Source organism: Schistocerca nitens, chromosome 5, assembly GCF_023898315.1.
Source record: "Schistocerca nitens isolate TAMUIC-IGC-003100 chromosome 5, iqSchNite1.1, whole genome shotgun sequence".
NCBI classification, from domain to species: domain Eukaryota; kingdom Metazoa; phylum Arthropoda; class Insecta; order Orthoptera; family Acrididae; genus Schistocerca; species Schistocerca nitens.
The window spans coordinates 308,141,713-308,162,464 of NC_064618.1; the positions used below are offsets into that span (position 1 = coordinate 308,141,713).

The following is a 20,752-nucleotide window of genomic DNA, read 5'->3' on the forward strand; positions in this document are numbered from 1 at the left end:
TACACGGTATAATCAGATATTGGAGTAACAAAGAAAAAGGTTTGGCCTATGTTTTGATAGTAAGTATATTTAGTACGATAATACTGTATGTTTGGTAGCTGAAGAACAGCAACGTTGGATACTGGAAGCATCGCTTACAAATTCTATACACTACTACGACCAATTTCGTTGCTTTGTGCAGTGAGAAAACCACTTACAACATTGAAATCACTGTTAAATAAAGACAGGCCTTTCATGGTGATGGTGGTGGTGGTGGTGACAATGAAGAAGAAGAAGAAGAAGAAGAAGAAGAAGAAGAAGAAAGATGAAAGAAAGAAAGATATGTATTTTATCTTTCATATGTCACAAAAAACCTTCAATAACATTAATACAATACTACCTACACTATTTTTGTTTTGAAGAAGCCCTAGACCATAATGGTAAGAGTGGCTGAACACTGGGTATGGAAATAATATTTGAGAGAGTAAATCTCAATGGTTGCAAGTACTCCTCTTCATAAGTTATTAGGAGAAAGGTCTCAGAAGTCACTAAAGGCTCAAATGTTAGGATTTGCTGATCCCATTCCTCTCTGGTCACATACAGAGTATCTGGTCAAATTGCCAGTACTGCTGTAATAGCTGGTCAGGTACAAAAGTATATTAATTGCAGCCTCTCCTAATATTTATATTATGAATAACTACAGTAAGAAAGGAAGAATACTGTTGACATTTATCAGTTGAAATAATTTTTTCAACATGGACATAGGCTTCTTCCCAAGATTTCCATGCTGATCTTCACTGAGCAATCTGGATCCAGTTTTTTTTCTGGATGTTGGCCGCATTTTGTCCGATGTCATCTCTTCGTCTTGCCACAGGATGTCTGACACTTCTCTTTGGCTCCCTGCAAAGCTACTGCATCATAAGTTTTTTTTTTTTTTTTTTTTTTTTTTTTTTTTTTTTTTTTTTTCCCCCCATTTGAAGTTGTTACTGGCCATGCATCTTGCCCAACACCATTTCAGTCTTGCTCCGTTTTAGAACCTGTCTCTCTGATTCACTCCAAGCACTGCTGTCTCTCTCTCTCTCTCTGTTGCCTTTTAACCAATGCAGACTCAATCTGTGCTGCTTGTGTGTCACTTGTTTCAAGCCCATGTGTTGTTACTAGTAGTGTCCTTTTTAAATTTATAGGGATAGTCAGTTTGCAGAGAATGTAACCAAGTCTTCCAAATGCCAATGAGACGAGGATAATTCACCAGGTAATCTCTGCTGCCAAGTTACCTTCTCCAAGTTGGATTTTATGAGCGAGATAAATGTATTCATTTACTACTTCCAGAGCATGTTTTTTGATAGAGACCATTGTACTGGCAGGGCTCAAAGCAAAGATGGTCGAGAAGTTTACCACCTTTATGTTCTCATGATACACTTGGAACACATCCTCCAGAACCAAGGTGAATAACTTATTTGTGAGGTTCTGTCTCCTTGACTGGCACCTCCTTTCACGGGAACCTTTTCAGTGATCCATTCTTCCATTATTTTCACGTAGAGAGGCATTCTTCTGAATGTAGCAGCTTATGTTGGTATATATGTAGCCAACGCAGGCTCTGTTCATCATTCATTATCCGGCCCACATTTTGATCATGACGAATGGCTTCTAGTAGTCTATGAAGGCCACATGAAGTGGGATATTATGTTCCATACATTTTTCTAACAGTTGTGTGTATACCGATTGAACATGATTAGTTGTAGTGTAACGTTTTCTGAATCCCACCTGTTTGACTGGCTGGCAAAATTCAACTTCTGACTCATGCAGTTTGTAATGATTTTCGTTAGCAGTGTGTAAAGACAGAAAGAATAATAGGTCTGCAATTCTCAATGTTTAGTGCTGTCACTTTCCTTAGAGTGGAGAATGACTTCTTCATTTTTCCACGCCTCTAGAATCTTTCCATCCATGGCACATTTATTTACCAGGATTTGGAGTGTTTTCTCAAGTGTCTCTCTTCCACATTTAAGCATGTTGCTCATGATCTGATCTTCTCCTGGCACCTTACAATTCTTCTCAGAGCTGTTGCCATACAATTTTTGTCAATACATTCACGTTCCTCCAATCCCACATTCACAACAGCTCTTTGTGATTAATCATCAACTTTGGCTAGGGTAGTAGGTGGTTCCCTCTCACGATCCAAGTGGGGGCAAGATCATTTCAGAGAGTCGTGAACCCTGCCCTATGTGAGCACTTGCTCCTTTTCACTTCCCTAACTTTGAGGGGGGGGGGGGCATTCCCTAAAACCGTTATCCATCCAAATATCTACTAATCCTTATACAACCCTTCATACCTTATTAATCCCTGTTGGACTAGCATGAGATATGGTCCAAACCTCCCCTAAATGAAAATGTCAAACTTTAAAACAAGCATGCCCCAAGCAAGTAGAGGTGCAGCCTCAGAATCTTGTACTGAAATGTCAGTATGCCACAAGAATTATGGGAGGGAGAAGGGCAAAAAGTCAACTGATCAAATTAAACAACAATACAAGCAAAAAGGCAACAGGAACAACTCAAACAAAATTTTCTATGCTGCTGCATATAATATTTGCACCATGACATTTAGAAGAACATATCGTCCATTCAGCACACAAATTACAGAACATCAGATGAGACATATTTGGAATCTGCAAAACAGGCAAAACAACTACTATCGTCAAGTCCTGGCATCTCCTATATCAGAATAACTCTGACATAAATTTGCATATTGGATATAGCTTTGCTAATTCACAACAGGATGTAACACCTTCTCACCAAGACCATGCCCATTTTAAGCAGACTGAACTACGTGATCCTTAAGTTGAATGCCAAGATTAGTGTCCAACTCATTTGTGCCTATGCACCTAATTTCATCTCAACCTATGAAGAACTAGAATAGTTATATGAAGATGTAACAACAGCAAATCAGACAACACATTTTCCTTAATATTTGGCAATTCGAATGCCAAGATAGGACTGAAGTCCTCAGAAGATCCTCCCTTCATTTGAAATTTTGGACTTGGAATCCAAAACCAGAGAGGAAAAATGAAGACGAATTTTCTTAACAATGGATGTTTTTACTGCACGAGTACATTTTACAAGAAAAATCCGAAAAGGAAGTGGATTGGATAAAGTCTGTTGGTATGGCTAAGAATGAACTAGATTACATCCTCACATCAAACAAATTAAATGTACTCAGAAGTGTCAATAAATATAGTGACCACAAACCAGTTAGAGCAAGGATGCAAATAAACACTCAACTTGCGAGAAAACATGTTATGAAAAGCAAGATCCGACTTACAATAAATGAGCTTAAAGAGAAAAAAAAGGCATTAAAACAATGCATAGACAAGAAATGACCAACAGAGAAGTTCAGAGAAATGGAACTGAATGAACTCTCAACAGAAATTAGCAACAGTATTCGTACAACAGTAAAGAAAGTCCACGCATCCCAAAAACGAAGAAATCCAAAATTCAGCATCATAATAGAACAGCTTATAAAAGAAAGGAGAAACACTGATAAAGATTCATCAAAATACAGAGATCTCGAGAAAAACATAACGAAGGTTATCAGAAGAAACTGCAGAACACAAAATGCACAGACTATCAAAAACAATGTGAACTTGAGGTCTTTTGTTTCAGTCAATCAAATGGTAAGCTTATTCAGAATAGCTGGGCACACATTGTTACTGGAAGAGACAAAATTATAAGAGCTGTTGACAAGTTTTATCAGAAGCTCTACAGTTAATCAGATAAGTCTACCTAAGGAGAAATAGATGAGCATCAAACTACTGGAACAAAACTCATTACAGTATTAAAATATTTTAGAATGCAATTTTTTTCTAACAGGCAGCTAAATGAAGATGTGTTACACCACATGATCTGTCAATGCAGAATTGTTTTTCCTTCTCCCCCCCCCTCCCACCACCACCACCACCACCACCACCACCACCACCACCACCACGGTTTGTTTGTGAAATTAGATAGCAGTCAGTAAAATTTTACATTAACGAGTTTCTTTTGCACATGAAACTGCATGTGAGCTCTGCTGATGTATGCATGGAAAATAAACTAAATGAATCAATACTTTTGGCTCACAAAATGTACATAAACAGAACTTTCACAAGAGTATTATTTTTTAAAAGATAAAATAAAATAACATATCATGAACAACAACAACAACAAAGAATCTCCAGAGTGCTACTGGGAGAAATGATCCAGGATATTGTTTTACGAAAAAAAAAAAAAAAACACTAATTACATAATGGACTGTACAATATGTGACTTTTTCATGGATCTTTCTGAAAACAAATGTTTTAAGCCATGTAATCTCAATACCGTATTTACTCTAAACTAAGCCACACTTTTTATCCAGTTTTTGTAATCCAAAAAACCGCCTGTGGCTTAGAATCGAGTGCAAAGTAAGCTGAAATTCTGAAAAATGTTGGTAGGTGCCGCAACAACTAACTTCAGCCATCGAATACATGTAGCGCTACACAGGCATACTTTGCAGGCACAAAGATAAATACAGGTGCCAAAACCTCTGCGTCAGTAAATAAATTTAAAAAAAAGGTGGAAGATGAGCTTTTTTATCTTCGACCTGAGTTTCAACCACTGCATTTTCATACATTATCCAACGAAGTAAATACAAATTCCGTATTGTTCATTTTCGAATGTAGCAGCATTTCAATGTACCACGAAAATCCGACTGGCAAGACTGTTTCGGATGTTTGTCAATATGGCCAACTCTACGTTCTGAATTTTTTGCTACCTGTGAGAAGAGATGGTTGCTAATAGGAACTTTCATGAATTGTGAATCATATGCAGTATTCTCTTCACCATAAGAATAATACGAATATAAACATTTTGCCATGTATTCTTTCGTGTTTGCTGCTATCTCATTTAAATTCTGTCAGCCTAATAAACTACGAAATTAGTGGAGACAACAGCAAACGCGGAAGAATATACATATAATGTCATGTTTATATTCGTATTATTCTTATGCCTAATAGTGATACGGTCAGAAATGAAGCATGGCAATTGACTAGATTTTTAAATCTAAGATGACTCTAATTCTGTGCAGAATGTAATGTACAAAAGAGGTGTCTGCAAAGATTTTCAAACGGAGAAAATTTTTAGCTAAACTCTCATTCAGAACATCTTCTATCATACGCAGTCTATTATTTGGTTCTTGTTGATCATTATCAAAGAAAACAGCAGTGTAAGTAACAACAAATAGTAGTCTTCCACCATTGTTTCGCTAATGAGACAATTCCTCTCTTCTTTTTGTTGTAAGCGGCGGTACCGCGTACAAAAGCAAGCCATGCCGCGAGCGGCGACAGGTCGTAAACATGCATTATCACAAAGTGACAAACAATGCATGACCAAGTACAATAATACATTTTCAGCTTAGAGTGACGTAAACACCTATAACAAAGAGAACGGCACTTATCAGATCAAAGAAAAATAAGCAATCGATTCAAACCAGACGAAGCACGTGAAAAAGGAAGGGTACCCGTATAAATATGGATGGAGAGTCTGACGCATAACAATGGCTACCTGGTAAAGCTTAACTGCTAAGCTTACGACATCGAACCAAACTACTGTAGCTGTATCATTCATTTGACCTAAATTGTGTCTCATATTACAATGTACCAACTTTATTTCGATTTGGAGGTGTGGCCGAAAACTTTTCTCTCCCCTTGAATTTCGAGTCTCAAATTTCAGGTGCGGCTTAGATTCGGGATATTTTTTTTCCCTTGATTTCGAGCCTCATTTTTCAGGTGCGGCTTAGATTTGAGTAAATACAGTTAACATGTCTTCTATGTCTATGGCTATCATGTTGAAAACTATTAGCATGACATTTTCGTACTGTGGGGAAACAAGTTTTTTTGCATCAGTGAAAGGAGTAATTGAGCCTCAATACTGAATATATAATGAATCTGGAAATTAAACTGAATTTCAGATAGTTGGATTTTATCCAAACAAACCAAAGTAATAGTCTTCTGAAATTTACTTTTATTACAAAAATCAGTAATAAACGATGTGGAAATATGTTTTATGGCAGTCAGATTTTCTACTTAATTTTACTCAATAATGGAAGTATTTATAGTGTTTCTGCATATTTCATCCTGCTACTCATGATGTATTTATGATGCACACTATGTTTAGAAGGTCTATATGAAAAAGCTTGACAACCCACAAATACAATTTTTTAAACACTGTCATCTTGCTTTCAGCTGTCAGAATTTTGTTTTACAATTTCAATTTTGGTATTAAGACATTTTCAAGCATAAGACTTTGACATATCAGTTTATGTTAACCTGTATGTCAAACTCTTAATGCTGAAACAGCAATTGTAAAATAAAATTCTGGCAGCTGAAAGCAAGATGACATCATTTTAAAAAAAATTATAGGAGCCATGTTACAAGAAAGTAAATGACAACTTTTTAAAGTTAAAATTGATACAAAATGTATGCCAAAACTGATTAATTTTGCAGTATCTGTGAACATAAAATAAATGAAGTCTGACATAGTCCTTCAAACCAGCAGTTAATTTTTTTTATATATAAATATTCTTATATGAGAAGATATAATGTGCATCCATACTCACCAATCCTCGCTTGTTGTCTGTTCGAGCAAGAGTCTGTGCAGCAACACCATTGGCTTCTATTATTTTTGGAACTGGTGTGGCTGTTGACACACTGGTGAGTGTTGCTTGCGGGACAGGCACTGGAGCAGTATCAGAAACTGAGCGGGTTCGACAACAGTGAGTGGAAGTATTTCTGCGCCCCACATCTGCCTGTCCCACAACTTCGCCATATCTGAGCTCAGCCCAGCATGTACGTACATCACGACGACCAACACAATAAAATGTGGCAACAAACAATCCGAGAGCAGCTGCTGAAAATCCAAACAGTGTGCCAAACAAGGCTTCTTGTCGCAGAAATCCAGGAATAGGGTGGACAGTTGCAGCAGCAGCAGATCCCCACGCAATTAAAAACAGTACAAGTGTCACTGCATGTGCACGCACTTGGGCTGCAGGAGGACGCTCACCATCTTCTGCCTCGCTTGTATCTTCCTGCAAGCAGAGTGACTATTATTATTTACTATTTCTTACTTACAATGTCATATGAAATCAAACATAGACTGCTATAATTCTATTTGAAAAAGATGGTTGAATGGGGAATGAAAATTCAAGTACTTATAAATGTACATACTCATTTCTATGAGATATCAAACTTTCAAACATCAACATACAAATAAAAAGGCTAATAGCCATTAAACATTTCTGGTTTTTCATTTTTTATTCTACTTTTTATTTAGAGATAATAAATTACTGAATTTCAAGATTGGAAGACAAGTTAGTGGACTAGGAAGAGAAGTTAAATAATATCAAACGGGATACAGCAGCACTGTTAGATGAGCAAGGAAAATAAGGACCAAATAGAAATCAAACAGGACACATGTTTCAGACATACTAGGTGCTAGTCACTTACGAGGGGTTCTTTCCACTGAATATTACCATTCTCGATGGTGTTACAAAAGTTGAAATAATTTTTAATGGTAAATGGAATAAAAGTGCCACTGAGATCAATTGCAATGAGATTATAATAATAACATATACTCCACACAATGATATGAATATAATGAACGTTAACAAAGAAGTCACAGAAACAGTTGATATGTATTCTTACTTAGGGCAGTTGAAGGGAACAACTGGCTGCACAGCAAAAGAAATGCACAGAAGAACAGAAATGGAAAGGAGCTTTTTTTTGGCAAATTAAATAGGGTATTAAAAACTAAGCTTCCTTTTTGCCTGAAAAGGAAAATTAACACCCAATGTGTATTACCATTTCTGATTCATGGTACTGAAACATGGACCTTTAATGTGAAAAGCATTAAAAAACTGAAGACTCTTCATCAAGAAGTGAAGAGAGGTGTGCTGGGAACTGCTAGGAGAGACAGAAAAGCATTTAAATTGTTCAGGAAACAACTAGAGTGGAAGACATAATTTCAGGAATAAAAACAAAATAGAGATGGGCAGAGCATCACGCACCCAGCTGAATAAAATAGCAGAAAGACCAGAGACGTTCTTTGCTGGGTTCCAAGTGATAAAGATAAGAATGAGACAACAATCTAATGACAGATGGCTATATGACAGAAAACTTTCAGGTAAAGCACGGATATGTATCGCTGAAGACTGTTATGCAGGGAGAAGTCAAGAGAAAGCCTTTCTCCAGCAGTGGTCATCAAAAACTGTGAAATTTCCATATACTTTGCGTACTGAATTCTTCAAATTGCATATGTTGAGAATGTGATTATAGCCATTACTGAAAAATATGCCTTTCCTATTGGGCAGTTTGCATGCTTTTCCATTTTACTTGTGCTGTTGCAGGCAAAATTTATAGCTCGAGTGGATAAAGTTGCGTGGGGATGAGACTGCAGAAATCTGAGTCTACATGTGGTGAATACATAGTCAGTATACACATTCTGGAGTTCTCCAGCCGGGTAACACAGGAATGTCCCTTAAGTTAACAGCATATGTCATAAAATCCTCATTTGGTATCTACACTTTCTCAGTTTCAAGCTTCACTGATTCTTCCTCCATACCTCTTCTACTATTCAAATGTAAGTTGTGTGTACATTCCTAGAATCAGTAATTTAAAATTTGATGATGTAACTGCACCTAACACACACACACACACACACACACACACACACACACACACACACACTAACAGCACAGAGGAGCTGTGTGTGTGTGTGTGTGTGTGTGTGTGTGTGTGTGTGTGTGTTCACTGTACCTTTCGATGTATCACTGCCCCTATTATTCGCTAAGTTTTTACCTTTATTCCTAAATTATAAAAATTATTAATAAGTTTGAACCTACAAAAGAAAATGACAAACAGAAAAGATGATGTGTGAATTTTCATTTCCTCAGTATTCTTCCTGCTCCTGCGTCCAAAGATATCCTTATTCCAGAAAGCTTAAAATTTTTTTTTTCTTCATCTTTCTACAGATAATTGTTAATGTGCTGCTATTCTTCCTGGAACAATAGATTTTTTATATATTTCTTTGTGAAAATTTATTTTGGACTTCTCAATATCTAATAAAGAAGGTAAGTGTCTTATTCTCAGCTGTTGAATGAGGAACCTCTGTTTCAGGCTGCCAACACATAAAAAAAAAACATTGCTTCTTACAAAGTTTGATAATTTTAAATAGTTCCCCCATTACAGAAAGAGCACATGAAAATGAGGGAGGAGGCAACAGGAAGTAAGTGTATGTTACACAAGTGGATAAGAAGGTGCAATAGGAAGGAAGAGACATTTCAATAAAAGAGTAACACGGATTTACAAGGAACTCTGAGCTAATGACCAAGATTCAAATTCTAGAATATTAATAACAGGCTGCTAGAAACTCGTTAGTTGAAGATGAGAATTAAACCTGCAATAAACATCTGTCTACAACTGGAAATAAACGATATACAGGGTGGAGAAAAACTGTGTCGCCAAATTTTTTTTCCTGGATAGCTGATGCCAGTAGGAACCAAAATTACTAATGTTGTGTAGGTCGACAGCGCACCATTTTTAAACTACGGAACCTTGGTGCCATGCACTCAGATTGGCCGTGGAGTTGCCCTGTTGCCGTCCCATCGGTTGATGGACAGTGTTATGGTTGTCAGTTCACACATACGAACTTCCCTCTGTGATACGCACACGTGTCAAACAGGTTCCTCTGTTTGTCTCCACCAATCGGAGCGCATAGTGCCAAGTTTTCGTAGTTTGAAAATGGTGCACGGTCGACCTACACAATACTAGTAATTTTGGTTCCTACTGTCATCAGCTATCCAGAGTTAAAATTTTGTGACACAATTTTTCTTCACCCTGTAGAAAGTAAAACGAAAAGTAGAGAAGAAGTATGGGGAAGGAAAGAGAAATCTGAACAAAAGTGTGAAACTAACAACTCAAAGCAAGGCACAGCTCAGAGAGAGAGAGAGAGAGAGAGAGAGAGAGAGAGAGCAGATGAAAATGAAATTAATAAAGACTATGGGAGGAGAATGGAGAAGTGAAAAGAAGTGAAACCAGATGGAGATGAGAACATGCTCTTCAATTCACACTTGGTTCTTATCATACAATTGAATTTGGAGACCAGTAACACAATATGTGTAAATGACCAAGTTAACTATGTAGACATATAACAAAGATTTTGATACGCTCATACAGAAATGCATTGACAAAATTATGATATTCAGATGACTGCTCCCACAATTCAAAATGTGTGCTACATGGCAGCTTAAGTTGCTTACACTGTGATAACTGTCCCTGTCAGCAGCTGCTGGAGGTGGAGGTGTTAGTGTCTCTAAGTCAAGATTCTCAGTCGCTTGAGTGCCTTCACCAGGATCACTGTCTACTGTGCGAGCAGATGCTGCTCTTGCAGCCAAAGCCAACAAGACAGCCAGCAACAGAACCAAAGCACAGCATGGCACAGCTACTGCCCCAAGGGCTGGTCCACCTGAGAGGAAACAGCGACGCCGTCCAGCGTATTCTCGTAGATTTACGGCACCCGAAATGCCGCACACTATGAGTGCAACACCCCATCCGACCAAGTAAAGGCCCAGCAATGGCTCTGGCACTGGCCCCTCTGACGGCAATCCATCGTCGTCGGCTGCATTAACTGTGTCTGTTGTTTCTGGAGAGCGGGACAGACGCTTGTGGATGTGACTGAAAAATGTAAGTAACTGATGTATGTCTAATTTATGTACAGTAACACAGTTAATAAAGAACATCTGTCATGAAACGACACACAAATAATGGCTGCATTTTTGTAGTGTACCATCCACTCACTAAGTCAATGATACCCACAGAATATTATCTACAACCCATATTTACACCTTTGGTTTCTTTTTGATGTTTCAATTGGACTAATATAATTTGATTATTTCCTGCTCAAATTGAGAGAATGTTTTAGGATGTGACTGTTTGTCTCATCTCATTTCCCTCTTCTTTTGAAGTAATAAACAACTTTAGAACAGTCACTGGATCTTAAACTTCATGATTAGCATTTGTGAGAGGAGTATTGCCTGTCTTCTGGTTGGTCCCATTTTTTTTGTCTTCTGGTTCGTCCTATTCTTTTTAACTGATAGTTTCAATACAATCTAATATTGGGTTCACAATCACGTCATAAATTGTACAAGTACCATACTCCTGTTAATGTCCGATTCCGACTGGCATAGTATTTAATATTTTTCTTTTTTAAGGGCACTGTATTTCTTGAATTTATTATCTGTTGAGTTTTTTAATTACTCAAACTTCTTTGGCTTTGTTGGTATATATTTAATTTAATTTATCTTCAATGCTATTTTACTTAATCATGCTTGTGTACTAATGACAATGTTGCCATGTGTCCCAACATAAACAATGCAATGTGATGTTACTTGTGCCTAGTTTAAAAGTCTCTTTCCGTCTGACATATGTACAATGGTTACACATATTCTTGTAACAGTCACAGCCACAGTGCTCATCTGCATTGGATGTGATTTTATAATTAATTTTGCACTGACTTCTATTGCAGGTTGCAAATGAAATTCTAATGGTATAGGGGCAGAACAGATAGGCAATTTTCCATGAATGGTTTCCATTGTGTGGAATACTTACATTTGGGTTACACTTTCTGTTTCTTTCTGATAAGTTTGATTTATTGGAGTGATTATCTATGAAATTACTCTAGTATCAATTTGTTAATGTTACATACCAAATTCTGTTGCTAATTTTCATTTAAAAGTAGTTTCTATGCTCTGGTAATCATAGCCGTGAAAACTGTATGCTTGCTAACTAATGGATGGTATAAGCAGTTGTAGGTGGTAATGGTGGCAGTGATTTTCTCAGATATGTGACAATAGATAAGAAGCTAGTTCATACTCATTACTTTCAGACCAACCCTTGTACAATATGGCCAAGATTTTCATTCCTCAGTAGCCCACAGCACTGCATTTAAAATGTATAAAACTAGTCTACTAACGACTTCAGTATCATCTGATATACAACTAGCAGAGGAACCGATACACTTTTTAAAAGTGAAGTATGCATATCTAGTAAAAATGCTAATGTGATTACAGGCTTTCTTGGCATATTTTAGCTATGAAATCTTCTTAAGTTACCAGCTGAGAGGTGTTGTAATCTTGTTGCAACGCTTCAATGGATTCTGTATCCATCATCTTCAGGTGAAGTGTCAGGATGCAGTCTGCCACATTCCTTTATATGAGGGTGGTTTGAAAAGTTCTCGTAATCACCATGAGAGGTCAGCGCTAGCGCAACAGGTTGTTCACAAGATATTCATTGGACAGTTGCCTGTAAACATGTGCCACGTCAGTGCTCTTGGAAGAGAGCTGTGGCGGTGACGTGGCTCTGTTGTTGTTCCCACATAGTGATTTGTGAAGATGGAAAAACTCGAGATTCGAACAGGGATTAAGTACTTCATAAAGAAAAGTATGAAAGCAAAGGACATTCATGCTGATTTCCATAATACACTGGAGGACTCTGCTCCTTCATATTCAACTGTTGCCAAGTGGACAAATGAATTTAAATCTGGTCGGGGGAGCTTAGATGATGAACCGCGCAGTGGTCGGCCAAGATGTGTCACTACTCCAGAAATCATTGCAAAAGTGCACAAAATGGTCATGGAGGATTGCCGATTGAAAGTGTGTGAAATTGCTCATGCTTGCCAGATGTAATCTGAAAGGGTATATTGCATTTTAACTGAAGAATTAGAAATGAAAAAATTATCTGCAAGATGGGTGCCGCTACTCTTGATGCAAGGGAATGGACATATCGGAATAACGTTTGGCCCGTTTTAGGAGAAAAAAACAAGATTTTTTGTGGCGGTTTGTGACCACAGATGAAACTTGGGTGCACTACTATACCCCAGAGACAAAACAACAGTCAAAGCAGTGGAAACATGCTGATTCTTCGCCACCAAAGAAAGCAAAGACAATTCCTTCAGCGGGAAAGGTCACGGCCTCATTTTTTGGGATGCGAAAGGGATTCTGTTTCTTGATTATCTCCCCAGTGGGCAAACAATTACTGGAGAATACTATGCTAACCTCCTGGACAAATAATTGGAAAAAAAGGGGGGTGGGCAGGTTTAGCAAGGAAGAAAGTCATCTTCCATCAAGACAATGCACGTCCGCACACATGTGCCATCACCATGGAAAAATTACACAAACTAAGGTATGAATTGTTGCCACACCCACCTTATTCACCTGATATGGCCCCGTCAAATTTCCAACTCTCCCCAGAATTGAAAATTTTTCTTGGTGGGTGAAGATTCACTTCAAACAAAGAACTGATAGCCAGAGTTGACAACTATTTTGCAGTCATGGAGCAAACCCGTTTTTGTGATGGGATCAAGGAACTGGAACCTGCTGGACCAAGTGCATTAATCTACAAGGAGACTACATTGAAAAATAAAAAAGTTTCAGTGATGTAAGTACTTTTTTTTCCTAATCCATTCCGAGAACTTTTCAAACCACCCTCGTAGCTCCTGGACCGCTGTCAGATTCTGTCCACCAGCCAATTATGCAGCAATGGAATTGCATGGTGTGTTTGGAGCCACTGGTGATGGGGGGCATACACACTGTGGCTCCAGTGCGGGCATTGAGTCCTGGTGTGCATTCATCAAAGCCCTGGCCACAGTCCCCTTCAGATCAGAGCACTCCTGCCAAATCTTCCTAATTGCAGGATTCCATGCTGAACTGAGAAGACAACCACTGTCTCAAATAATTAATTTGTCTTGTAAATGAATCTCTACCACCACCTTGATCATCAAATCCCAAAATCTGTTAGTGGTACATAACTGTTTCCTTAAATTCAAAGGTGTGTTCTTTGCTGATGCTGTGTTCTGTACGCACCATCAGTGAAAGACACATCATCTAATTTTTGGAAATGATGAAGTTATGTAATGCTGACAGATTTTGGGATTTGGTGATCGAGGAGGCAGTAGAGATTTCTCTACACGAAAAATTAATTAATTCAGAGAGTGGTTATCATCTCAGTTCAGCATAGGATCCCACAGCTAGGAAAACTTGGCAGGAGCGCTCCATTGTGAAGGAGACTGTGGCTGGGGCTGGAAGAAATAGACACCGAGACTCGACGCCTGCACTGGAGCTGCAACATGTGTCCCATCCACCAGCAGCAGTGCCGAGTGCACCACGTGATTCCACTGGTGTGTGATTGGCCAGTAGGAGGAATCTGACAGCGGTCCAACGGCTATAAAGGAACACGCTAGACAGGATCTCGACACTATGCCTGAAGACGGTGGATACGGAATCCATTGAAACGCTGTGACAGGATGATGACGCCACTCACTTGATAAAAGATTTCAAAGTAAAAATGTTGACAAACCACTGCAATGTTTTAATTACTTTCTATGAACAATGTGCAAAAGGCACGGCCTGGAGAAGGAAACCGGATGAAACTGTATCTCTCAACATGCAGCAATTTCTGCAAAATATTTTGCCGAACATGCTCCAACATCATTTTCAGTGTATCTCATGGTCTTACCTACTGTTATGACACACAGACATCATCGCCTCCCTCAGTTTGCTCTCTCCAACTCTATGCTTTAATTACAGTCTCTCTTTACCACTAATTTGCCTATCAGTTTATCTAGAAATTATTTTCTTGTATTACCAGTCAGACTTCTGTAATATCCCCATCACTCAAATTTATATTTGGTCCTCGCCACAGTCCTTCAAACTGACACTGCAGATTTCTTTCTCAAAAATTATATCAAATAACACTGATGAGCAGGATTGCGTCATCTCTTTCTTTTTCATTTTCACTGCAACCTCTTTCTCTCCCTCCCTCCCTCACACACACACACACACACACACACACACACACACACACACACACACATTCTTCCTTCATTTGCTTTTATTTAATGGCTGAGGAGTCATATTTGCCCAAATGTGTAAGTATCATCTATATAAAATTTATTCAGCAACTTTTTAAATCATTGCTTCATTTATTAAATCTAAGATTTTCAAGTCTCTACATCAGTGTACAAAAATATGCCTTCAACTGTTTCACTTAAGAACAGACATTCTGTGTATAAATACACATCAGCCAACAAAATTTAAAATTTTCTTTGTGTTCGAGTGACGTACATCAGCCTATTTCAACTACTAGCATAGCTGCTATTGAAATATTAGTGTACATAACAACATATTGGAGAAAGACTTGAAACTTACCTTATACTGACAGCCATCCACAGCAATGAGCACAGAGTAAGATAGTGTAGCAACAAGCCTACACTTTGACAGATTTTGATGTCTTCAGTTTGATAGATGCCTATGCTGTAGAGGAAAATAAATTTCATTTAATTCCATAGAATTCAACATTATAGTACAACAATATATTATATTTTTTAGCAACACAATGATAGAAAGTTTGTCCTGCAGAATGGGATAATATATACGAAACCAAAACCAAGTATCATTAACAAAAGTGAGTGTAACAGCACAAATGAAGCTAGATGATACTTTTAAATAAAGAGTCTGGTCTTATCACTACACTAACAACAATAAGTCATGAGATGTTAGATCCTTCACTGAATTTGGAAAGTATTTAATAAAGAATACTCTATTATACGGTATATGCATAAACCCATGATATGAATTTGGTGATTTAGATTATACTTGGGGTTGTCAGTGCTGTCGTTACTAGTCCCACAAATTAATTTCCCCAACAAAAATTCTGTCAGGTTTCACAAGGCTCTCTTATCATTCTCAGGCATTTAATAAAGGCTATTTACTGATTTGTGAAGTAACATTTCAGGATGAAAAGCAAATGTAAAATGGTAATCTTAATGCTAATAATCTGTATCTAGTATGTGAGGACATTCATCCCCCCCCCCCTTTTCTTTTTGGAATGAAGCTTGCAGAAGGGGCTAAGATACTAATATGTCATCAGGGGCAGTGTGGTTGGGACCCACAAACAAATATAAGTGAAGGTATAAGACTGACTTTGTTGAATGTTTTATTTTGGACTTTGTCTAATCATAAAAAGGAAACTATGAAAACTTTAGAAACTCTATTTGCATTAACAACGCACACACTCTATGTGATCATAAGTATTTGGACACCTGGCACTTACAAGTTCGTGGCTACCTCTAATGGTAATGCTAGAATTCAATATGCTGTTGGCCCACCCTTAGCCCTGATGACAGATTCCACTCTCACAGGCATATGTTCAATCAATTGGTGGAAGGTTTCTTGGGGAATGGAAGCCCATTCTTCACAGAGTGCTGCACTGAGAGGAGGTATCGATGTGGGGTGGTAAGGCCTAGCACGAAGTCGGTGTTCCAAAACATCCCAGAGGTGTTCTATAGGATTCAGGTCTGGACTCTGTGCAGGCCAGTCCGTTACAGAGATGTTACTGTTGTGGAACCACTCCGCCACACGCCGTGCATTATGAACAGGTGCTCGATTGTGTTTAAAGATCTAATCGCCATCACCGAATTGCTCTTCAATGGTGGGAAGCAAGAAGGTGCTTAAAACATCAATGTAGGTCTGTGCTGTGATAGTGCCACACATAACAACAAGGGGTGCAAGCCCCCTCCATGAAAAACACGACTACACCATAACACTACCTCCTCCGAATTTTACTGTTGGCACCACACACACTGGCAGATGATGTTCACCAGGCGTCCACCATAACCACACCCTGCCATCGGATTGCCACATTGTGTACTGTGATTCGTCACTCCACACGAAGTTTTTCCATTGTTCAATCATCCAATGTTTAAGCTCCTTACACCAAGCAAAGTGTCATTTGGCATTTACCAGCGTGACATGTGGCTTATGCAGTTTGGAATTCCTGCGTGATGGTCTGGATAGATGTCTGCCTATTGCACATTACGACTTTCTTCAAATGTCGATGATCTCTGTCAATCAACAGAAGAAGTCGGCCTGTACGCTTTTGTGCTGTATGTATCCCTTCATGTTTCTACTTCACTATTACATCAGAGACAGTGGACCTAGGGTGTTTAGGAGTGTGGAAATCTCGTGTACAGACGTATGACACAAGTGACACCCAATCATCTGACCAGGTTCGAAGTCCGTGAATTCCGCAGAGGGCCCCTTTCTGCTCTTTCATGATATCTAATGATTACTGAGGTCGCTGATATGGAGTACCTGGGAGTAGGTGGCAGCACAATGCACCTAATATAAAAAACGTATGTTTTGGGGGATGTCCGGATACTTTTGATCGCATAGGGTGTGTGTGTGTGTGTGTGTGTGTGTGTGTGTGTGTGTGTGTGCACGAGCGTGCGCACACGAAATGTATAGAATTATGAAGTGGAATTGCTGGTCAATACTCCCCTTCTGGAAGTGAAACATCAGTGCTGCAGATAAACACATAAAAAACCCACAAGACTATCTCAGCTTTTGAAATTAATAGTACTTTCCTCAGGGAGGATAGGGGGATAGTTTGGGAAAAGATAAAAAGGTAGGACAGGTCACTTAGACCCCAGGCTGAGGAGGACTCACCTGTTTTGAGAATGAGAGTATACAAAGATGAAAGGGGTCACAATATCAGAGAGAGTAGGAAGAGAAAGTGGTGAACACTGTGGCAGCTTCAATCCAAAGTGCTTTAAAATGGCCTATGGCGGAAAGTGGCCAATTGCACAGATAATGAAAAGAATAGTGGTTACTTGGACCAGGTTTTCATTCTCAAAATATGCTGAGGCAAAAAAAAAAGAGAGAGAGAGAGAGAGAGAGAGAGAGAGAGAGAGAAAGAAGTAAAAATGATATTTAAGAAAGAGAAGTGAATCATGCAATTAAAAACCAGGAAAAAGTTCTTCAGTCCACGGATGATGCCAACTAAGTGAGAAGTAAAAATGGATGAAGAGAAAAAGAAATGAGTAGTGCATTCCAGAACTACACACTATTCACATGCCCTTCCTTCTTACCCTTACCCAATCCATCCCACTCTCCTCCCCGTGGAAGGAATTATTACTTCCAAAACCTAGGATAGCATCATGTATTTTTGTGTGTGCCTGTTGGCAGTGCTGATATCTTGTTGCATGAAAGTAAGTAATAGCCAGCAAATCTGTCTCATAATTTTTAAAACTGCTAATTACTCTTTCAAATAACTAGCCCAAGACCTCAACACTTTGTCAGCATACTTTCTAATCTGCCAGTCTTCTATGTCTCATTCCATGCCCAATCCATTTTCTGCCTAGGTGGACCTCTGAGTATCTTTCAAGTTGGTTACATCAAGTCAGGCTAGTTTAATTACAGCTTCAAAAGCAGACAATGTGAGCAGGCAGGTTAGAATTTAATGTCCTGCTGATAGCAATAGAGACTGAACACTAACTTATATGGAAAACAACATGGATGGAAAATGAGTGTTAGGTCACTATATCTACATCTATACTCTGCAAACCACTATGAGGTGCATGGCAGATGGTACGACTCACTGTTATCCAGAGTACATGGCAAGCCAGATCAATGCGCAGTTTATTAAAATTAGGACAGGACGTTAAAATGTGGCGTACTGTCAGCAATTGCCCGCATGGGCAGAACGGTGCCGGCGCAGCTGTTAGCAGATGGCGGTGGCTGCACCGGCAGTGTCCAATCCGTAACTGGGCCAAAACGACCTCCTCCTGCCGAGAAGGGCGTGAAGAGGTCGTCCAAGCCGTGCAGAAAGGTTTCAAGGCCCGAAGCTTGTTTTCAGTAAGTGTAGACCAATCGGCTTGCCACAGCGATAAAATGCACTGACAAATGACTCTGCTAAAATCAGATGAAGGCACACAACAAGAAGCTGTCCGAGGCTGGAGGACCGCAGCCTTGGCTGCGGCATCTGCAGCTTCGTTCCCAGGGAGACCGACATGGCCAGGAACCCACATAAAGGTAACTGGAGAACCATCGTTCGCCAGCTGCTGAAGAGAGCGTTGGATCCTGTGCACAAAAGGGTGAACCGGATACGGATCACTGAGGCTCTGGATGGCGCTCAGGGAATCAGAGCAGATGACATAAGCAGAATGTCGGTGGCGGAGGATGTAAAGAACAGCCTGATAGAGGGCAAATAGCTCAGCTGTGAAGACCGAACAATGGCCATGGAGCTGATATTTGAAACTGTGCCCCGACAATAAAAGAACACTCGACACCGTCATTGGTCTTAGAGCCATCTGTATAAATGAAGATCATACTAATGAACTTCGAACGAAGTTCGACAAACCGCAAGCGGTATACCAAAGTTGGGGTAACATCCTTTGGAAGTGAGCTGAGGTCAAGGTGAACGCGAACCTGAGCCTGGAGCCAAGGTGGCGTTTGGCTCTCGCCCAATCTAAAGGTTACAGGGAGTGGAAAATAAAGTTTCTGAAGGAGGCGACGAAAGCGAACTTCAGGGGGTAGCAGGGCAGATACATACAACCCGTATTGACGGTCAAGAGAGTCGTCAAAAAAGGAACGATAAGACGGGTGGTCGGGCATTGATAATAGCCAACAGGCATACTGACAAAGCAGTATATCATGCCGGTAGGTTAGTGGCAATTCACCGGCTTCAGCATGAAGACTCTCGACAGGACTAGCGTAGAACGCTCCGATCACAAGACGTAACCCCTAATGTATAGAGTTGAGGCTGCGTAAGATGGACGGCCGTGCAGAGGAGTATACAGAGCTCCCATAATCCAGCTTTGAGCGGACGATTGCCCGATATAGGCGAAGTAGGACGGTTTGATATGCTCCTCAGGACGTACTGCTGAGAACACGGAGGACATTTAGGGAATGGGTACAACGGGCAGCCAAATATGATACATGTGGAGACCAGCTAAGTTTCCTGTCAAATGTAAGACCTAAAAATTTTGTTGTCTCCACGAATGGGAGAGCAATGGGACAGAGATGTAAGGACGGTGGGAGAAACTCTTTGTAGCGGCAGAAGTTAATACAGACTGTCTTCTCGGCAGAAAAACAGAAGCCACTGGTCACACTCCAGGAGTAAAGATGGTCAAGACAACGCTGAAGACAGCGCTCCAGGAAACATGTAAACTGCGCGCTGCAGTAGATGGTAAAATCGTCTACGAAAAGGGAGCCTGATACATCAGCTGGGAGGCAATTCATTATTGGATTGATCGCTATGGCGAAGAGAGCGACACTCAAAACTGAGCCCCGTGGCACCCCATTCTCCTGGCGAAAGGCGTCGGAAAGGACAGAACCCACACGTACCCTGAACTTTCGATCCATTAAAAATGCACGAATAAAAAGAGGGAGGCGACCGCGAAGGCCCCATGTATGCATGGTGCGGTGAATGCCCACCCTCCAACAGGTGTCTTAAGCCTTCTCCAAATCAAAGAACACAGCCACTGTCTGGTGCTTCCGCAAGAAGTTATTCATAATGAAGGTCGATAAGGTAACCAGATGGTCAACAGCAGAGCGGCGCCTACGAAATCCACATTGTACATTGGTAAGTAGGCGTCGAGATTCGAGCAGCCAAACCAAACGAGAGTTAACCATTCGTTCCATCACCTTACAGACACAGCTGGGAAGGGAAATGGGTCAATAACTGGAAGGCAAGTGCATGTCCTTCCCCGGCTTAGGAATCGGGACAACAATAGATTAGCGCCAGCATGTGGGAACATGACCCTCAATCCAGATGCGATTATAAGTACGAAGAAGAAAACCTTTACCCGCAGGAGAAAGGTTCTTCAGCATCTGAATATGAATAGAATCAGGCCCCGGAGCGGAGGACTATGAC

General features: G+C 39.8%; 1 protein-coding gene across 2 annotated transcripts in view; it reads right to left on the reverse strand.

The window, feature by feature from the left end:
• LOC126259476 (adhesion G protein-coupled receptor A3) overlaps nt 1–20,752 on the reverse strand; it is a 198,581-nt gene that overhangs the window by 7,582 nt on the left and 170,247 nt on the right. For both annotated transcript variants that reach the window (XM_049956314.1, XM_049956313.1), the window contains 3 exons: nt 15,247–15,351; nt 10,303–10,717; nt 6,607–7,074 (listed from right to left, as the gene is read on the reverse strand). In XM_049956314.1, the coding sequence (XP_049812271.1) occupies nt 6,607–7,074; nt 10,303–10,717; nt 15,247–15,351 (988 nt within the window). The remainder of the gene's footprint in view (nt 1–6,606; nt 7,075–10,302; nt 10,718–15,246; nt 15,352–20,752) is intronic.